The 18,896-nt window shown below is 41.2% G+C and overlaps 1 protein-coding gene across 1 annotated transcript in view; it reads left to right on the top strand.

Moving 5' to 3' along the window:
• Positions 1–18,896, top strand: part of SYT3 (synaptotagmin 3) — a 148,888-nt gene that overhangs the window by 86,427 nt on the left and 43,565 nt on the right. The window contains exon 5 of the mRNA XM_075191713.1: positions 6,595–6,973. Within this exon, the coding sequence (XP_075047814.1) occupies positions 6,595–6,973 (379 nt within the window). The remainder of the gene's footprint in view (positions 1–6,594; positions 6,974–18,896) is intronic.

Genomic DNA, 18,896 nt, shown 5'->3' with positions numbered 1-18,896 from the left:
AAAAACATGGGGTGGTTCCTTGAATAGCAGATTTTGTTGTTACTCAGCAGTACCAGACCGCTATGTCATTTATTTGTATTAGGGATGTTCACTGACCCCCGTGTTTTGCTTTCTGTTTTGGATCTGTTTTAACTTCGTGTTTTTGGTTTGGTTTTGGCAAAACCACCCTCACGTGTTTTGGTTTTGGATGTGTTTATTTATTTATTTTTTTTTAAATTGCTAAAAAAATGCTATAACCACATAATTTTGCTCTTTTTTTCTTCCTGTGTTGGTATTAACCTCAATAACATTAATTTCCAGTCATTTTTTGTCAAGTGACAAGAACACTGCTACCCCTGTTTCTGTGTGAGCAATGGCCCTGAGCAATGTCACTAGATCTCCTGGGGAGGGAGGAACTTATGGAATCCAAACCCATGAGATTAGATGACACAACAATGATGTTTTGCCTCGATTCAGATCTGAGGAAGCGGGAAAGTACTGAGCCAGCTCGGATTGGCGATGTTAATGGGGTGGTTCGGATTTCGGAAAATCGAGCCTGAGCCTCTCTAATTTTTATTCACTACAAATATTTTGTGTCACATATGCCATGTATACTAATATCCCCAGACTTCCAGTAATCTTGAAAAATTGCCTCTCTGGAATGTTTTGGTTCATGTTTTTTAATATTAATCAATTGCGCGGTAGCACTTCCCTTGTTTTTTTTTACCATATATTTCCTTTACATTGGAAGCTCTCACAAGCTGTTTGCATAAGTGATGAATATTAATAACAATATTAATAATGCATGGCTCAGAATCTATTGATTTCAATCCTTTTAGATGAATGTGTTAGAAGCATCTGAGCACTAAAATGTGGCACATTCAGTGGTGGATTAGGATAATCTGAGGCCCTGGTCTATATGTACACAACTACATGCCGAAAGTATATTGACGGCAGCACGGTGGCTCAGTGGTTAGCACTTCTGCCTCACAGTACTGGGGTCATGAGTTCGATTCCCGACCATGGCCTTATCTGTGTGGAGTTTGTATGTTCTCCCTGTGTTTGTGTGGGTTTCCTCCGGGTGCTCCGGTTTCCTCCCACACTCCAAAAACATACTGGTAGGTTAATTGGCTACTATCAAAATTGACTCTAGTCTCTCCCTCTCTGTGTGTGAGTGTGTGTCTATAGTAGGGAATTTAGACTGTAAGCTCCAATGGGGCGGAATTAGTGGCGCTATATAAATAAATGATGATGATGATGATGTATGTGGTCCACTGCATAATAACAAAACATGTAATTCACTTTCTACCAGGTACACCTCTCCTTTGGTCCTGGGTGATGTTATGCCCCCACATCCCCTTGTCGCACTTACTGCTCCAAACCCTCCCTACCATTGCACACATGCCCCTCGGCACATATGATCTCCATCTTGCCTTCCACTGTCATATTTGACCCCCACCCTGAGGGTTTTATGTGACAAGGCTAAAGTAATGGGAGAGCATATGTGACAAGGTGGGAAGAGGGAAGGGTATATATCCATGGGCAGGCTGGGCTGGGGGGCATCTGCCAACCGGGCCGGTCCCATTGGGTTGGGTCACTGGGCCATCTGCATTTTTTTTCCCTTTAAAAATGTTCCTAATAGGCTACTAAGTCAAGTCTTGCCACCAAGATATAATTTTCCAGCCCTCCCCTTGATATTTGACACATGCCCTCCCCTCTCTTCCCTCGTCATATATGTCCCCACTTCCCAGATAAAAAGGGGGATAAAATAAAGTATATTATATGTCTGTCATTTCAGCTGTATAATATGCTGATGGGTTTATGTAGGTGAATCAGTGTGGACTTAGATTTTGTACTAGAGCCTGCTGTTCGTTACAATACACTCTACTCCATCTGTACTTCAAGGCTGTTAGTCAGTAAGCATACACTTACAGTGGCTACCTGTATATGATACGTGATACCAGTATATCATACTTACCTACTTTCTGGACTGCTCCAGAGACTTGCAAGTTTCATAGAGTTGTCGCGACCTGCTAGAAGAGTAGGCGGTCTGTCTCTGGATCCTGTCCGATCCTCGTGCAAAGTGGGCGGGGTGGTGGTGAAGCAATTTGCGCTGTCACAATGTCCCAAAATGCCACTACCGACAACAGAAGTATATTTTAAAATGTGATACAAACCTTTTAAGAATAAACAAAGCACAGTATTTGCGTTGATTTTGCTGAAATACCATACATGAGACAGCCATAAAATGTCCTGGAAATTGTACCTATACATTGGTAAGCGCGAACATGTTTTTCATCAAATATGATGTATTCTGCTGGTCCATGTCATGAGCTCCTGGTAACAAGACAGGGTTTAATATTCCATTCATATGAAAACAACAGCTTTCTGCTAGGAGCTGCAGTTCTCTGTCTGAAGAGTGACTTTTAAATGAAACACAAGTAATGAAAGATTTTTATGAGCTGTATAAATGGTAATATTTTTTGTTCCTTTATATTATTTATAGAGTATTTTTTTTATTTCAGTGGACAGCATTTGAATGTGCAATCAGGAAAGCAGTAGGGATCGTCTAAAAATCTGTACGTTTTTGTGAACATTATTTGCTAGGGATGATCATCAATGCAACAGTCATTCAGGAATGCACTATAACGTGTAGGCATTGGAGGACTGGCGAGGGCGTCTTAGTTAATGAACCAAGAAGCGCATCATCATCAATTATTTACATAACGCCAGCAAATTCCGTAGCGCTTTACAATTGGGAACAAACAGTAATAAAACAATACTGGGTAGTACAGACATACATAGAGATAAGAGTGCCCTGCACGCAAGCTTACAATCTATGGGACAATGGGAGTTTGATATACAAGCGTAAGTGTTACATCATATTGCACATTGCTCCAGCTAGAATGCAAAGGTAAAAAGTGTTGAATGGGCTGTATGATCAGTCACACGGCAATGTTGGTCAGAGGGTTGTTGTCTTTTCTGTTTTTTGTTGTGTTAGTTGTGTAGAGGGTGGTAATAGGGTAACCTAGGGAGATTAAGAGGGTGGTTGAGGAATATTATAAGCTTGTCTGAATAGGTGGGTTTTCAGAGAACGCTTGAAGGATTGAAGACTAGAGAAAAGTCTTATTGTGCGAGGGAGGGAATTCCACAAAGTGGGTGCAGCCCAAAAAAAAGTCCTGTAACGGGGAACAATTTGCAAGGAGAATCAAATAAATTTTTAAATTATAAATTATAAATTAGCGCATAAGGCCGACAAGTCAACAATTAGTGCTGTTGTCCTCTTTTAGAGGTTGCACATCAAAATGCGCACCAAGATCTTGTATTTTCTAGAACAGAGGTCGAAGTGAAAATTTAGATGTGTCTGTATGGAAAATGTAAGTGAATGAATTGATAGTGTTACAATGAAGACAGTAGTAGAAGTAACGGTATGGCATTCCACCGTATACCAGCCCACTTCCACCACTGTTCTAGAATGAGCAAATATTTACTCATTAAGATAACAGAGGGCAGAAATTGGCCCGACGGAATATAAGCTCCCAGGTTGTAAAAGATAAAGACAAATTGAGCTTGGCAAGGGTTAATATTATATGGGTTTTTGTTAAGATTTAACAGCCAATCAGTAAAGAAGTCTGAGGATGATCTGAGCTGGGGAAGGCTTCTAAGGATGGGATTAATTTAGTTTAATTCTCTTGCCACTGGAAAATTCCCCACCTGCTCTGACCCTGATTTCATTGTGTTGATTGCATTGTTGTTTGCTCTGCATTTGTCTTCCTGAAGGGTCTTGGTGGCAGAAAAGCATTCCAATCAGCAGCCATAATGACACATTCAGGTGGAGGCTGGACACTCTTCCGTAACAGGGAGGTTCATATAGTAACACTACCCCTTGGAGAGTTATGAGCCAAAGACTGTCCGGGTGAGACCCAGCTATTGAGCCAAAATGGGGTAGAGTCGGACTCCACCGCCTAAACGTGTCCGAATACGTTGGGTTGCCAAATTCTAGGTTTTTGGAGCTGCTTTTTTGTTTCCACCACTTCAATTTATTTTCAATAAAATTTGTGACCTTTCATTCGCCAAACAAGTGTCATATGTCTTTATCTACTAGGTAAGTGATACTTACCTAGTTATCTACTTGGTAAGTGAGCTCAGGTAAAAGTTAAAAGTGTAAATCAACCAATAGTGTAAATCAACCAATAGACGACTTATGGTGTGAGGACTAGGAAGCATTAGGACTTCCTTATGAAATGCAGACCATGGTATTAAAATGTAAAGCAAGGGGTGAATATTGTGCCTATAGGGAATCATCACAGCTTGCTAGGTGCACACATTGGACAGAAATGTTCATGGCCTGTTACATAAACAAAGGCTGTGACAGTAGGCAGTACCGTGTGGTGGTGATTTGGTTTATTTGTGTGGCTATTGTGACAATGCATTTTATTCACATTGCAAATATCATGCACAGATGGATCACAAGAATGATGATTGGGTACATACACCTATGCGTGCTCAGGTCAGTAAAAATGAGCATGGTGGCTTAGTGGTTAGCACTTCTGCTTCACAGCACTGGGGTCATGAGTTCGATTCCTGACCATGGCCTTATCTGTGTGGAGTTTGATATGTTCTCCCTGTGTTTGCGTGGGTTTCCTCCAGGTGCTCCGATTTCTTCCCACACTCCAAAAACATACTGCTAGGTTAATTGGCTGCTGTCAAAATTGACCCTAGTCTTTATCGGTCTGTGTGTGTATATGTTAGGAAATTTAGACTGTAATCTCCAATGGGGCAGGGACTGATGTAAGTGTGTTCTCTGTACAGCTCTGAGGAATCAGTGGCGCTATATAATGTAGAGCTGGCGGACATGATGGCCCACACATATGCAATAATGTTAGGGATTAATAAAGTTTTTCTCACAGTGATAGCACTGAGACCAAGGGAGCGAGAAAAAAGTGAGAGTTATATGAGAGGAAGGACTGGATACTGGCAGTTGATGTGTAGCAGTTGGAAGGAGTATGGAGGAGAGGAAACAGTACTTTACAAGGGATACAGCGGTGATGAGAGAGAGCAGCGCTGTATAGAAAGAGAGAGTGCTATAACAGGAGACATTGTAAGTTGGACTGCTGTGAGAAATATGCAAAGAAAGAAAGAGAGAGGCTGATAAGTTCCCATGTTTCTGATATTATTCAAGTGATTGGACTGAGCAGTGGCGGATTCAGGGGGGGGGCGATCGGGGCGATCGCCCCCCCTAGCAGAGACTTGCTGCCGACAGCTGCACACTGTGCAGGTCCGTTCGGCAGTGACAATGTGCTGCCCGGCTGCTCTGATTGTGTTTTAAACACAATCAGCGCAGCCGGGCAGTACATTGTCACTGCCTAACGGACCTGCACATACTGTGCAGCCGCCGGCAGCCTTGGAAAGCAGAAAGGGGGTGGGGCCTAAATCGCCACCCCCATAAGATCGCCCCGGGTAGGGCAAATGTCTAGATCCTCCCCTGGGACTGAGCCATATTCGTTAGCTAGATAGGGATAGTTAGTTAGAGTGACTGGACTCCCATCAAAACAAGAGAAAGCAACAGAAGTGTTCTGTTATACAAGGAATATTTACAGAGAGGACATTGTCTTGCACTCCAAGCTGCCAATTGGTTTATATTGGAACTGAAAGAAGAAGCCTATATTCCAATAAAGCTGCATATCTATATATATATATATATATATATATATATATATATATATATATATATATATATGTATATGCATTTGCTTAATGAGGACTGTATTGCTATTTTAAATTTTTTTAGAGGTTTCAAGTCATTTAGATAGATATCATTTATAGATTTAGTATAAGAAGTATTATGTAAGTGGTAATATAGGTTCCTTAAGTTTATAATATACTAGAGAGATCTGTTTTAGGTACTATGCACAAAATGCTGTAGTGTGTTTTTTTTATGTTATGCTATTATATTGTTCACACTATAGTAGTATTATTTTATTTAAAATTTGAAAGACCAATTTGGTGTGGGAATATTTTCTTTTATATGTGCCTGTGGTCTAGTGTAGGGGGGCAGAGGGTTCCTTGGTCTCTCTCTGGTGTTTATAACTCCAGAAGACTACCCCACCAAGAGCCTACAGTACTTAGACCAAGGTGGAAGCACTGCACAAAACTGAACACAAGCAGCACGGTGCGGAATCAGTGGCGCTATATAAATAAATGGTTATGATGGTGATGATTTGCAGACAAGACACACAAAGATTAGTACACACACCCTAGCCGAGGAAAGGGGGTGTTACGATAAAATAGCTGATGATGATGATAGTTAGATGTGTTTTGTCTAGAAAGATTTTTACTTCTGAAATTAACCCCAATGTATATAGCACCTTTGGACGTGGGTGTTTAAGGCTTCAGAAGAACATATAGGTACAGCTATAATTATCCTACATAAGAGCATTGATGTAGGCTTCATATCCATTATTATCTTCTCTATTCCTTCTTTTACAAATATGCTAATATAAACTGTTGTAACACAGGTCACTAATTTGCCTTAACCACCAAATCTGCTCTTCCAAAACTCTTGAATATAATACATTTCCTGCTATTATCTATATTTTTATATTTCCCTTCCAGATATCTGTGTAAGCCTGCTGTCCGTCATCGTCACCTTCTGCGGAATTGTTCTCCTGGGAGTTTTACTCTTTGTCTCCTGGAAGCTGTGTTGGATTCCATGGAGGGACAAAGGTTCTTCCCAAACTCAGCGAAAAGATCATGGACACCATGGACTTCTCCACCATTCCCACTATGGGGACCTGTTGGTGGATCGCGTGGAGCTCGGAACCGAGATGCCTGAACGTTCTTATTTAGATATGGACTCTTACCCTGAAGTCAACATTAAAGTTAGTCAGACGTCTCCTGATATACCAGTAGACAGCCAGGGTGTGGCCAAGGAATCTCAGATACCTTATGCACAGTCGCATCAACAAGTGGCAAATATTGCTCCAACCACAAGGTAAGATTCGAGCCGCTACTAAAAAGTTACAGCTGTTTGATCTTTGTGCTTCTTAAGACATATAGCAGTTGTGTAGCATCCATGTTCAATATAATATAATGGTATGTAATTGAAATTGAAATTTTTACAGCCCTCTTTCATATTTCTATGTCTAACACAATCATTTTTATGCATAATCATCTTCCCTATTTTCAATACGTGCAAAAAGAAACATTCAATTTTGCCGATCTGCATTTCTAAATAAAAAATTGCAGCCAGACACATAAATGTTGTTCTCCACCTTCAGACGTATTTGTTGGCTTGTAGACGTCATTCTACAACCTTCACTTGATGCATGGTTTTATTTTTCTGCCTTTCTTCTATGCGTTAAAGTATTTGCTGGATACAATTCAAATTTGCTCCTTGGATGCATTAGTCCCAATATAAAATGCTCCTGAACATGCCATTTTCCTATTGCAGTCAATTGAGCTAAATTAATTAACTAATCAGATCCCTTTTTGTTTGTTTGTTTTAACATCTCTTATATAAATCAGCCTTAGATTGATGGGGAAATCAGGGAAGAACATGTTGTACAGGGAAAATTAGGCATTTCTCTCCAATGCATAGTGCACTGCAGATCTATGACATAACTAAGGCAACAAAAATTAACACCTGACTATAAAATGACATGACACATATGCAAGGAAGATGCCAGAGGATTAAACAATGTATTGAGTAAAAGTAGGTGAAGAACATGTACAACTCAATAAATGAATCTAGATGGTGGGAATCCTTTCTGAATATTTTACATCCAATAGCTATTATTACTAGTAATATTTAAACTTACAACTGGTGGATAAAACCATCTCTGAAACACCAGCATGAAGTTCCTAAATCTTCTGCAAAATAATCCCTCTTAAAAGTCACCTAGGTCCTCTGGGTATGAGAATCATTCTGTTATCAATTCTCACATCCTTCTAATCTGTGTGTTCCCAATTTTAAAGAGCGGTAGAACAATCTGTAGCCAATCGCAGCTGTAGAGATGACGGCACTGATCTTTTGGGAGGCAGTGACCTGTCCATATGTGTTTATGTTAGTGAAGACAGGGCAGCACGTGGCAAGGGAAGTCTCATTAGCTGAAGAGGGGAATGGAGGCCAATGGAAACTCACAGAATGAAAGTTAGATAGTGGAAGGAGCAGGGTCTCCCCAACAGCACTGAGTAGTGATATTACCCTCTTGTCAAACTGGCCTAGTAAGATTGTAGCATCAAATGCATTTCTTCTGAAGTCCATACATCAGATGTCTTATTATGGCCAAGAGGTAAGGCGTCGGTCTCGTAAACATGGGTTCGATCCCCGTCTGTGCCTGAGGTTTTATACTCAAAAAATGATGGTCTTAAGCTGGCTATGATGGTGCCCACCTCTCAACATTCTTGATTTAAAAAGCAGGACAAGCCGTTGATCCACCTAAACTGCCTTCACATCCTACACGCTTGCTGCCCAAATAGATAGACCATACCCTGCAGATGGTCTGCCATATTGTTTTTTGCAGAGGTAATGCATTTAGTGGACATGTTTTTAGCACTCAACTCAAAGATGGCATACTGCGCCCCTCCCCCTATGTCTTCACACATTGAGATATAGCCTAATCCCAAATATGCTGAGTATTTATACTGTGTTTCCCGATTCAGAATCTGCTCTGCTAGTGACTGTAACAACAAGAGAACTCTAAAGTTCTCTTGTGTTCTTTCCTGTATCTGCTTCCCTTAACCTTGTTTTAACATCACCCAAAGCAGCTTCCTCTTCTGCCTGTTTTACCCCTGCACTGGGAAAATTAGAAATGATCTGCCCAAACGCGGGGCTGCTGAGACGTTATAATGATAATCGCACTAACAGAACTAAATACGCATGTGATCATTCAATAGGTCTCGCCTACCTTTATTGTCACTTACCCGACCCTTAGCATCATTCACTGATCTTTGCACTATAGTCAATTTAGAGTAACAATTCGCTGGCATGTACAGATCATCGGTCGCTCATGTATGTGGCTGTGGATGAACAGTTTACTAAAATGAAATACGGAAAGAGTTAGCAATAAAATCTGGACTGGCATAGTTATATTATTACAAGCTGGCACCTAGTAAAATTGCACATATTATAACACATAGTTTGCTCCACACACAGTATCAGAGCTGGGTTATGAGTGGGGCAACTGAGGCTGTCGCATCAGGGCCCTCATACATCAGGAGCCACCCCACACAAACTTTTCCCATTGCCGCCCGCTTCCCCCCTCTGGTGCGGCAATGCAGCATTCAATGTATTAAGATATTCGTGATATCGCTGCTCTCACTCTGGCTCTGCAACTCTGCCCTAAATCCCCTATAAAGGATAACATTTATGGAGCCCTTCTACTGTAGATATGTAGCACTCAGGGAGTGTAAACATATACTGTATTCCTGGTAGATTATCAAACCTTCTAAAATAGACAAGTGGAGGTGTTGCTCATAGCAACCAATCAGAATCAAGCTATGATATCTAGAATGTACTAAATAAATGATAGCTAGAATCTGATTGGTTGTGGGCAACATCTTCACTATTCCCTTTCAGAAAGTTTACTAAATCTATCCCTAAGCGGGTAGGTCACTGAACGCGTCAGCGCTGTTGCAATCAGATCATAGGTCACCCTCCGGCCAGCACCCATTCGGACATGATTTGATTTGACCGAAGGCAATTTTTATGGCAGGGGCCCACACAAGTTAGTTGCCCTGGGGCCCTCACAAAACTTAACCTGACCCTGTACAGTATGTTTATGAGTAGTCATTGGCTACTGTAATAAACATACTTCCTCTCATTTATCCAAATGGTTTAATTTATTTGTCAACCACGGCATATCTCTTCCTATTACACGTAGTAATATTTATGATTCAGCTCCCAGTAGAGCAGTCTATCCTTGCTCTGCATACTGCAGCACTTGCTTTCTCATTCAGCTGCTTAGACCCTTGGCTGCTCCTTCACTTTGGCACCGTTTAAAGTTTACCGCACACATATAAAATTAAATATACAACACTTTCATTACTATACCTCTGGGAGACGTCTGAAAGTCTCTCTTAATTTGAAGAGTTTCATTGACTCCTCTTGTATTAAACGTTAGATGTAATTCCGTGCTGCGTAATTATCTGTCCTCTGACTGCATCTTATTAATTTTCATTAGCGTTATCCGTCTTCCGAATATAATGTTAACTTTCGTTGCATAGTGTGTTTTCATAACATATTAACTTGTTCAAAGGAAGTATATATATTATATAATTATACACATAAGTGTACTTATCCGGAGGCAGAGAGTATTGTTATTACAAGTGTCTAGCTTGCTGATAGACGTTAACTATTCAGCCATTGCTCGTTAGGCCCTGTTAAATAAACCACTCTCTTCCCATGCTATAATTTCATTCAGCTTAGGTACATTTTACTCAGCGATGTATAACGTCTTTTATTTAGAAAGGAAAAAAATGAACCATCATTCACTGTTAATTAAATGTAATAATTATTTTTGCAGTTATAATGGATTATTACTTCTATCGTACAAACTTAATAAAAAGTTAGTCTTCAATAGTTTCACTTTATTGTGTGGGCAGCACGGTGCCTTAGGGGTTAGCACTTCTGCCTTACAGCATGGCCTTATCTGTGTGGAGTTTGTATGTTCTCCCTGTGTTTGCGTGGGTTTCCTCCCACACTCCAAAAACATACTGGTAGGTTAATTGGCTGCTAACAAACTGACCCGTGTGTGTTAGGGAATTTAGACTGTAAGCCCTAATGGGGCAGGGACTGATGTGAGTGAGTTCTCTGTACAGCGCTGCGGAATTAGTGGTGCTATATAAATAAATGGTAATAATAATAATTTAAATAGGAAGGTTGTTTTCCATTAGCATTGAGTTTTCTTTACTTATGGGTGTGCTTGTAATTAGGCAGCTGGGGGCTGCTAACTCAGGTACCACATTTCGGTGAGGATCATCGTGAAGGAATTCCCTTAAACATTTTTTATTTTTCTTGATACAAAATGAGTGGCATTTACGTACGGTAGAGCTAAGAATGCTCAGAAATTACAATATTTGTTGTTTACAGGGCACAATTCAACTTGGGCCTGATTCATAGTGGAATGCGATGAGAACGCAACCTGTATTTAAGTAAATCAGACGTAACTTGCACGTACATCAACCGGATTCAAGTACTAGCGGATCTCAAGAAACGTTCTACTTGAATATGAGTATAAGTTAGAGATGCTCACTGACCTCCGTGAACTGGTTTTGGTTTTGGATCTGGATTAGCTTCGTGTTTTGGTTTTGGCAAAACTGCCCTCGTGTGTTTTGGTTTTGGTTTTGGATGTGTTAGAAAAAAATCCTAAAATATAGTAAAATCACATATTTTTGCTCTTTTTTTGTTACTACATTATTATTAACCTCAATAACACCAGTTTCAAGTCATTTGCAATCGATTTTGACCACCTCACAGATCACAATATTATTTTCATATACTTTCGGACAAGTACTGCAGCGACCTGGCTGGATGGTAAGTGACAGAGCAATGACACAAACACACAGCAGTTCCTAGCACATCTAGGACACATTGGCACACAGCAGTGGCAGAAAAGATAAAAGGTACAAGATGGAATTGTACTTGGGATTTCCCACCCACCGTTATGTTGGATCTTAAAAAGGAATCCTAAAATCGCGAGATCCGAGATCCGACCATGTCACAATGATGTTTTGCCTCATTTTCGATTCCGAGGGCACGCAAAAGGGACCCCCTTATTTTGGTTGTGTTTGGTTCTCGAGGAACCGAGCCTGAGCATCTCTACTATAACTATGCTCTAGCTATACTTAACTTGCCATATGCAAACAGAACAGTTGCAAGATAAGCACATGCATATGAGCAATATAAATTTTCAAAAGAACGCATGCCAAAAAAAATGTATTAACTAAATTAACAACTCATAATACTATAATCATTAATAAAAATGCATTAAAAAATACATTTTCATTTTTTAACATGAGATACATAAATCAGGATGTTCTTAAGGTGTACTGTACATAAAATGCACTTTTCTAGTTTCTTTTACTGGCATACACATGTTCTGGCATTCTGGCATGCATATGTGTCAGTCATCGCTATCAACCGGCACTTACACCTGCCCTGTAGCTGGTGCAAGCGATACCATTAAAAACACCTACCTCAGAGCTGCCCAGAGCTTGAATCGAACGTGAATGCACTCGTCCTTTGCACCCACTTACTGTACAGCGCCTATGTCCGCCCCCTTCCCTGCCCCGTTCCGCCCTACAAGCAGTAGGCAATCAGACGTGACATTTGCGTTCAGACTTAAATGGCATGCAATTGCCTTCACTGGCGTAAGGTCCGTTTGTGAGCATGTGCAGAGCGTTTTCATTCAGTATACAGCTCGGAACGGGACTTATGTCAATCAGGCCCGAAATGTCTGTAGCAGTTTGTACATGTGAGGGAAAGGATAACTTTTCAGTTACCACTTCAAGATGCAAAATCGCTAAACATACCCCAGTCACAGGGCAGGAAACCATGTCAAACTGTTAGCAAGGAAAGGGGTAATAGAACAGTCAGTTAACAGGTCTGCCCTTATGTGAGGAAACCGAGTGCTACTGGACTGAGAACTTTGTATTCATCACCCGTTTCTCACAGTTTAATGTACTCTTTAATCCTTGGCCCAGTCTAAGTATATACACCAGAGCATCGGTGTATTATGTTTATTATTAGTTCAAGTTATTATGTACATTTTGCCCTTGCTATTACCTGCAATATTGTATGCATTAGAAATAGAACGAATATTGCCATATTGTGTGAAAATAACAGGACAGCAGAAGTCATTTTGCTAGTGTTAGCCAAGGTAATTACCATTTATCTCAAATGTCCATTGTTATAAGGTATGGCTTAGATTTGGTTTGTAATCAGAACACTGTCTCAATATAAAGCTTATTGTATAGAAAGGTAACGTTTCCATGGAAAAGCACTTCAGAGCTTACATTCCACCTCCACAAGGAACCCTCAGGAGTTGAGCAGCAGGGGTCACCTGAGGGAGGACACCTGTGGAGGTAGGGGAGGGGGCTGGATGGTGTGAGAAGACCACCAATCAAGACCTTTTGCAACTCCCATGGGCAGGCAGATCCCAAGTTGGTATTAGGAGGTGATAAAAGAGGCTACCCTGAGAGCTGGACATGTGTGTGACTGACTTTGGCCAAGAGGTGATGCTCTGTCAGAGATTCACTATGGAACATATCCCACTGGATTTATATGTACTAAGTTCCTCACTTGTTATGGGGGCCGTACTGTACATATCTCTCTGGATTTATTGGGACTGATTTTCCTCACTTGTTGGACCTGCTATCGTTACAGGGCCGTTCTGTATTTAATCCTGTTCTGCAGAATATATCATCCTTCTGTTTTTTTCTCTAATAACGTGTCTGAGTGGTTTGGGAACCACGTATCTTCTCACCTTATTACATTAAGAATATGAAAACAGCCAACATATAAGTCACTTTTAATAATAATAAAGCCAAGGGTCTATGGTAGCAATACAACTTAGACCCTTTAATCCCAGCTCTCATATCCGGTAAATGATTCCTCGCACTTGGTGGATAGTTCTGGATATTTAACAATCAGAGTGCAGGGACTTACATGTAGTAGACAGAAGGTCACATGCAGGAGACTCCTAAAACATTTGGTAGACTTGCCAGGCTTGCATTAGTTTAACAGAAACCTCACATTACTGAGCTGCTGGGGAACCCCACTCATCCCACTATCAAACTTCCAGCCTGTGGCTTTCCTATTGCCTCTATTCCCCTCATCACATAATGATACTGCTCCTGTCATAGACAGCCTTGCCCTCACTTACTCACTCACATAGTAGACTGGTTACTGCTTCCTGCAAGACCAACACTCTCCCCTGGAATTGTGCTCCTGTGAGCATTCTTATGATCTCATCTGGTTGGCTAAAGTTTGTTCTAGGAGAAAGTGGTTGATTGTCATTTTTAAAAGTCTAACTGGAGTAGTAGAAAGTGGCCATGGCTCTGTTCACCAGGGAGATAGCATTTAATCCAGCTTGCTCTTCATACTGAATGCTCTCTGCCAGGCTGACTGCACACCGGGAGAGCTATGAGGGCTACCATTAGGGGCGGTAGAAGTAGTACAGAGTATGGGACCCAACAGCACTATGGGGCCCCACCAGCCCTGCGACCAAACAGATTTATTATGGGAGGGTGGCGAATAAATGGATGTAGCAAGCTCCATTTCTAGAAAGGAGTTGCTCCTGAGATGTGAGGGGTGGGGAGAGGCCTCTGCGCTGTATTAAAGAATATGGCAGGGTTCCCTCTTGTAGGCAGCATGTCCACCTCCACTCCCAAGATGTGGTGGCCCCACGGCTACCACCAATTGCTCCAGTCTCAGCCCCCCAGGTGCACATCTTTCAGAGAGAGAGGCACCCTGCTCCTGGGCGTCACAAAGCTGTCAATGGAGAGGAGCCAAAATAAGTCAGCAAGAAGAATCAGAGAGGTAAGTAAACTACTCCAGGGGTTAGATAGGACCAAGGGGAGTGGTGGGAGGGGTTGACTGGAGAAAAGAGAGTGGAGGCAAATGTTGGGTAAAGGATATCTTAGAGATGGGGGTGGGGAAGGAGAAGGAATGAGGGGGGCCCTTGGCCCCACAATTTCTGGTGGCAGCCCTGGTGAGGTATAAAGTAAGTTGGCCTGAGTGCCAGCATGGTACAGTCTAACTGCTTAGGTTAGAAGGTGAGTTGTCTTCACAGAGATTACTTACAAGCATGTTTCCTCTATGTCACACAACTCTTCTATTGTGCAGTCTGTAGGGAGGTAGCCTGGAAGTGACATCCTAGTGCATAAAGAGCACAGGGGGTTCAATGCACAATGGATTATCTCCTTTTACCGACAATAACTATATATATTCTTTGTTTAATAAACTCTCCTGACTTCTAAACTTTCTGGATTTATTTGTCCAGGAAATGCTTAAGGATTGAGTAATGCATCATGCATCAGTTGCTCTTAATTATTACAATCCACGACAGAGCTATGATTTAGACATCACCAGAACGGCGGCTCTAGAGATGTAATTTGCTTTGAGCCCCAGTGCACTGATAGCCTAAATGTTAGGATTGAAATGTGCCCCTTGAGTACTAAAAGGGTTTAAATATGCAAATCTCAAATATCATACACAATTAGTTTCATGCCAGTGAAATGAACACATACAAATAGGAATCCACTTGAGGTTTTATCTGGCTGCAGAATAGCCTCATTCACTATGACAGTATTGATGAAACTACAGGACCTGTGTTTGTTCGGGTGGATGGCTGAAGTTTAGGATGACATGAGGTTAAAGGGTCGCACCAGAAATAAAGGATAATAGACACTGTAATTTTATGTCCTCGGTCTAGTGGACATTAATGCACAATATGTTATTATTTAATCATTGAACCTTATCTATTCTTTGGAATTGATTCAGAAAGATGGAAAATGCAATGCCTACAGCAGAGAGTGTAAAATAATTGTAACCATATGATTTAGAGTTCCTGGTTAGTGTTAGACAATGTAAATGTGGTGCGGCTATGCAGGCTGCGCAGTCAGATCCCTGGGCTAAAAAGACCTAGCTTTCTTTCTGTGTGTATTTATAATAATGTATAAAAAAAAATCCCTGTCTCCCTTGCGCTCTATTATGGTTGATATGGATATAAATAGTATATATATTGTCATAAAAGTTGTTGGGGAGAACTTCGACAGACCTTGTCACCAGGGAGACCGCGAGTTTTTAAATGAATTCTAGAAAGATTCTTCTTGTCGTCATTTGTCCCTGGGAGAGGATGTTGTAACTGGTGTGACTTGTATGCTAATCATCTCAACTAATATGCTAATTTCTCATCTGGTCTAGCAGCGGGAAGACAGAGTACTGCCCTGCTGTACAATACTGGGCGGGCTCGCTACACACCAGTCCCTGTCTTTAGTGATCAAGAAACCTTTCAGACAGTCTCTTAAACAAATACCCTGGTTTCCCTTGTGAATGAAGGCTTTAAGCTCCAGTTTAATATTGCCCGTTGTGGTGGTGGAGGAGGGAGATGGTCGTGGGATGAACACAGTACCACTCTGCTTCATCCTGCGCTGCGCTGTATATCAGGTCCTCCGTTGTGGAGGCTCAATTTCTTCCAGGAGATGCACCCACACTATGCTGGTACACAGTGTAGAGAATACAAATTTTAAAGAACAAGTTAAGAATAAAAACTGAGGGCTGAAATAAGGCTGAAGGCAATTTAAAAGCTGAGGCTTTATCTTCAAACTGGATTATTCTCTGGGGTTAATAGTTGACTATGGATTACGCCCGTCTGTTGTCATAGGGAAGGGGGAGACAGGTTTTATAAGTTGGATGGGCGGAGAATTAAGCAGTCTCTGCAGTTTGGAACGTTGCCCACCCTTCCTGGTTGGCCGTTCTTGGTAGCACGGATACAGGGCTGGATGCATATCGTGTTTGTGCTCAGTTATTGGCATGCTGGCACGGCTGGTGCCAGCATGCCAGTACAGTCGACGCCTAGTGGATGGGGCGCACATTATGGCAGTGTTTTGTAAGATTGATTGTCCCCCAGTTGATGAGGTCCCATGGTTAATTGCTGGGATAGTTGGGTTTTGCCTGGCAGACGTCGGACTGACTGCTCTCTTCTCTACCACCATATTTAAATAAACTATCTAGATTTGCCACACTCTGGTCTCATGTCAGTTATTTAAGGTTATAGTTAAATAACAATAAGAGGGTAAAGGAAGTCAGGATATCAGCTGTTAAGTCTTTTACTGGACCTAGCCTTTAATTTGTTCTAGCAATGACCAGGGCAGGTTCTCCACTATGTACAGTGAAAGGGGAAAGCAATTTTTAAAGGACTAACAGTGGAAATGCCCCTGAGAGTCATATACTTCATATATGTTATATACTAGAAATTAAATAAAGCAAATTCTGAGTTTCCCCACAGCAGTTATAGGGTTTTGCTGCTCCAACTTCACCCCTTCCTGATATGGAGCCGAGAGAAGAGACGCATTCGTTTTATTACATTTCTCTGATGAAAAACAAATCCAAGCATCTCTTGCTGCCGGGAAACATAATAAACTGCAACATTAATAGTCATTGTGGGACAAATACATCCATCCTGGGACAGGAACAAATAGGCTCCATAAAAGTTGGATTATTTAAATGCCATGGGAGATATGTCTCAGGTTAAAGCGGTTAGAATATAATTCCATTCAATTAGTGCAATGACAGCGCGCTATAAATATTATTGTGAGTGGCAGGAAGCCACCCACATCTGAGCACCTCGCTGCACAGCGCCCAGCGTCAGCTGTCTGGCTGTGTCTGTAACACTTCACTGGCAGCGAGGACCTTACCCCAAGACAGACACTTGTGACAGTTGTTTTAATATGTTTCCTTTTTTTTTATTTTATCTTGTTCGCCGTCAGGGACAGACTAGACAGCAGCCCCTTGCAGAACAATGTCTGGATTTTTTTTTCCCCTGAAATCCACAGTGATTCCTCTGGCTACATGAACATGTGACATTTGCTACTTTCTTGTACTTGTCAAAAATCTCTTAGATGAAATGATGTTGGTGGTTTTTTCACTTATTTTTTTTTTAATGTGTATTTTAACTATGTTAAAAGCACATTTTATGTTCATTGGACGAGTCATTATAATATTAAAACTTTAAAATACCACCATTCTTAATCTGTTGCATATACCCTAATACCCAAAATAAGCTTTCATGGATTGCTCAACCCTCCCAATGTATAACGTTGTTATATAGATTTCTCTGGCCCAAGTTGGGGTTGGGGTCGTGCCGTGGTCCTGGGATTGGAAGTTATTTCTCTTTTGTTGGCTGTAGGTTGTTGGAATAGTCTTGAGTGGGTCCTCCCTCTGTTAAAGTGAATCCACTAACGAACTCATGACCAACAGAGGAAGACACCACGTTAGACGATCTAAAGAAGATTGGTGCAGAGTGCACTAGCCAGTTCATGGATGAAGGAAGTAAGACAGACAGCACTAGGTAGGAAAAACCTATTAATATTTAATTTCCAGTTCACTGATTCCTTATTCACAGTGATGGCTTGGTCATCAGACTCCAGAGTACTTGTATAAACAGGTTAAAAAAAACTTTAAACATAGTGATTGACTGTAACAGCATTGCAAATTACTTCAGCTCGACTAATTCCTGTGAGCCCATGTGTAGGCAAATGTAAAGTTTAAGTGATATGTGTCAAGCTGAGGCAGGAAGTTGATGGTGTCAAACATACTTCTATCATATATATATTAAGATTTCAGAAACTTATTGACGTAGGACATTGCAAAACATTCATAACTTGGGAGAAATAATCAGAAAGCAAATAGTAATAATCCGCTCACTAGCGGGTAAACACAATGCCAAATATTTTACATGTTTAAATCATACAGCAAATATTACATGTGAAATCCTGGGTCTTCGGGGATCTAGTAAACTCTACCATTATTCAATGCACCAGACTACCGATTAGTTGTGGAGGATTCTACCGTAGAAGGGCTAAATGTGACATAACAAAGTGCTAGGTGCAGAGAACAAGTAAAGTTTGTCCACACAATAATATCTTGACTTTAATTACTGCAACATATGTTTGATGAACAATCTAAGAGCCTGATTCAATAAATAAGTAAATATGGGACAGCATATTCCACCCAAATCCTCAACCAGTCCTAATGGCAGTCAGCTGATTTCCCCTAAAACAGGAAAATCATGAGAGTGGGGTACCCCTGTCATAGTGTAAACTAGCCCCAGGCTGGTCAACCCCAAAAAGCACAGGGCTGTTGCCTATATGGGTGGGGAAGGGGAAGGGGCACAAAAACAGTGGGGCTTTTA

The sequence above is a fragment of the Mixophyes fleayi genome, chromosome 11 (genome assembly GCF_038048845.1).
Source record: "Mixophyes fleayi isolate aMixFle1 chromosome 11, aMixFle1.hap1, whole genome shotgun sequence".
Classification (NCBI taxonomy): Eukaryota; Metazoa; Chordata; class Amphibia; order Anura; family Limnodynastidae; genus Mixophyes; species Mixophyes fleayi.
The sequence above is the reverse complement of the archived record's forward strand: the minus strand, read 5'-3'. Positions and strand labels throughout refer to the sequence as shown.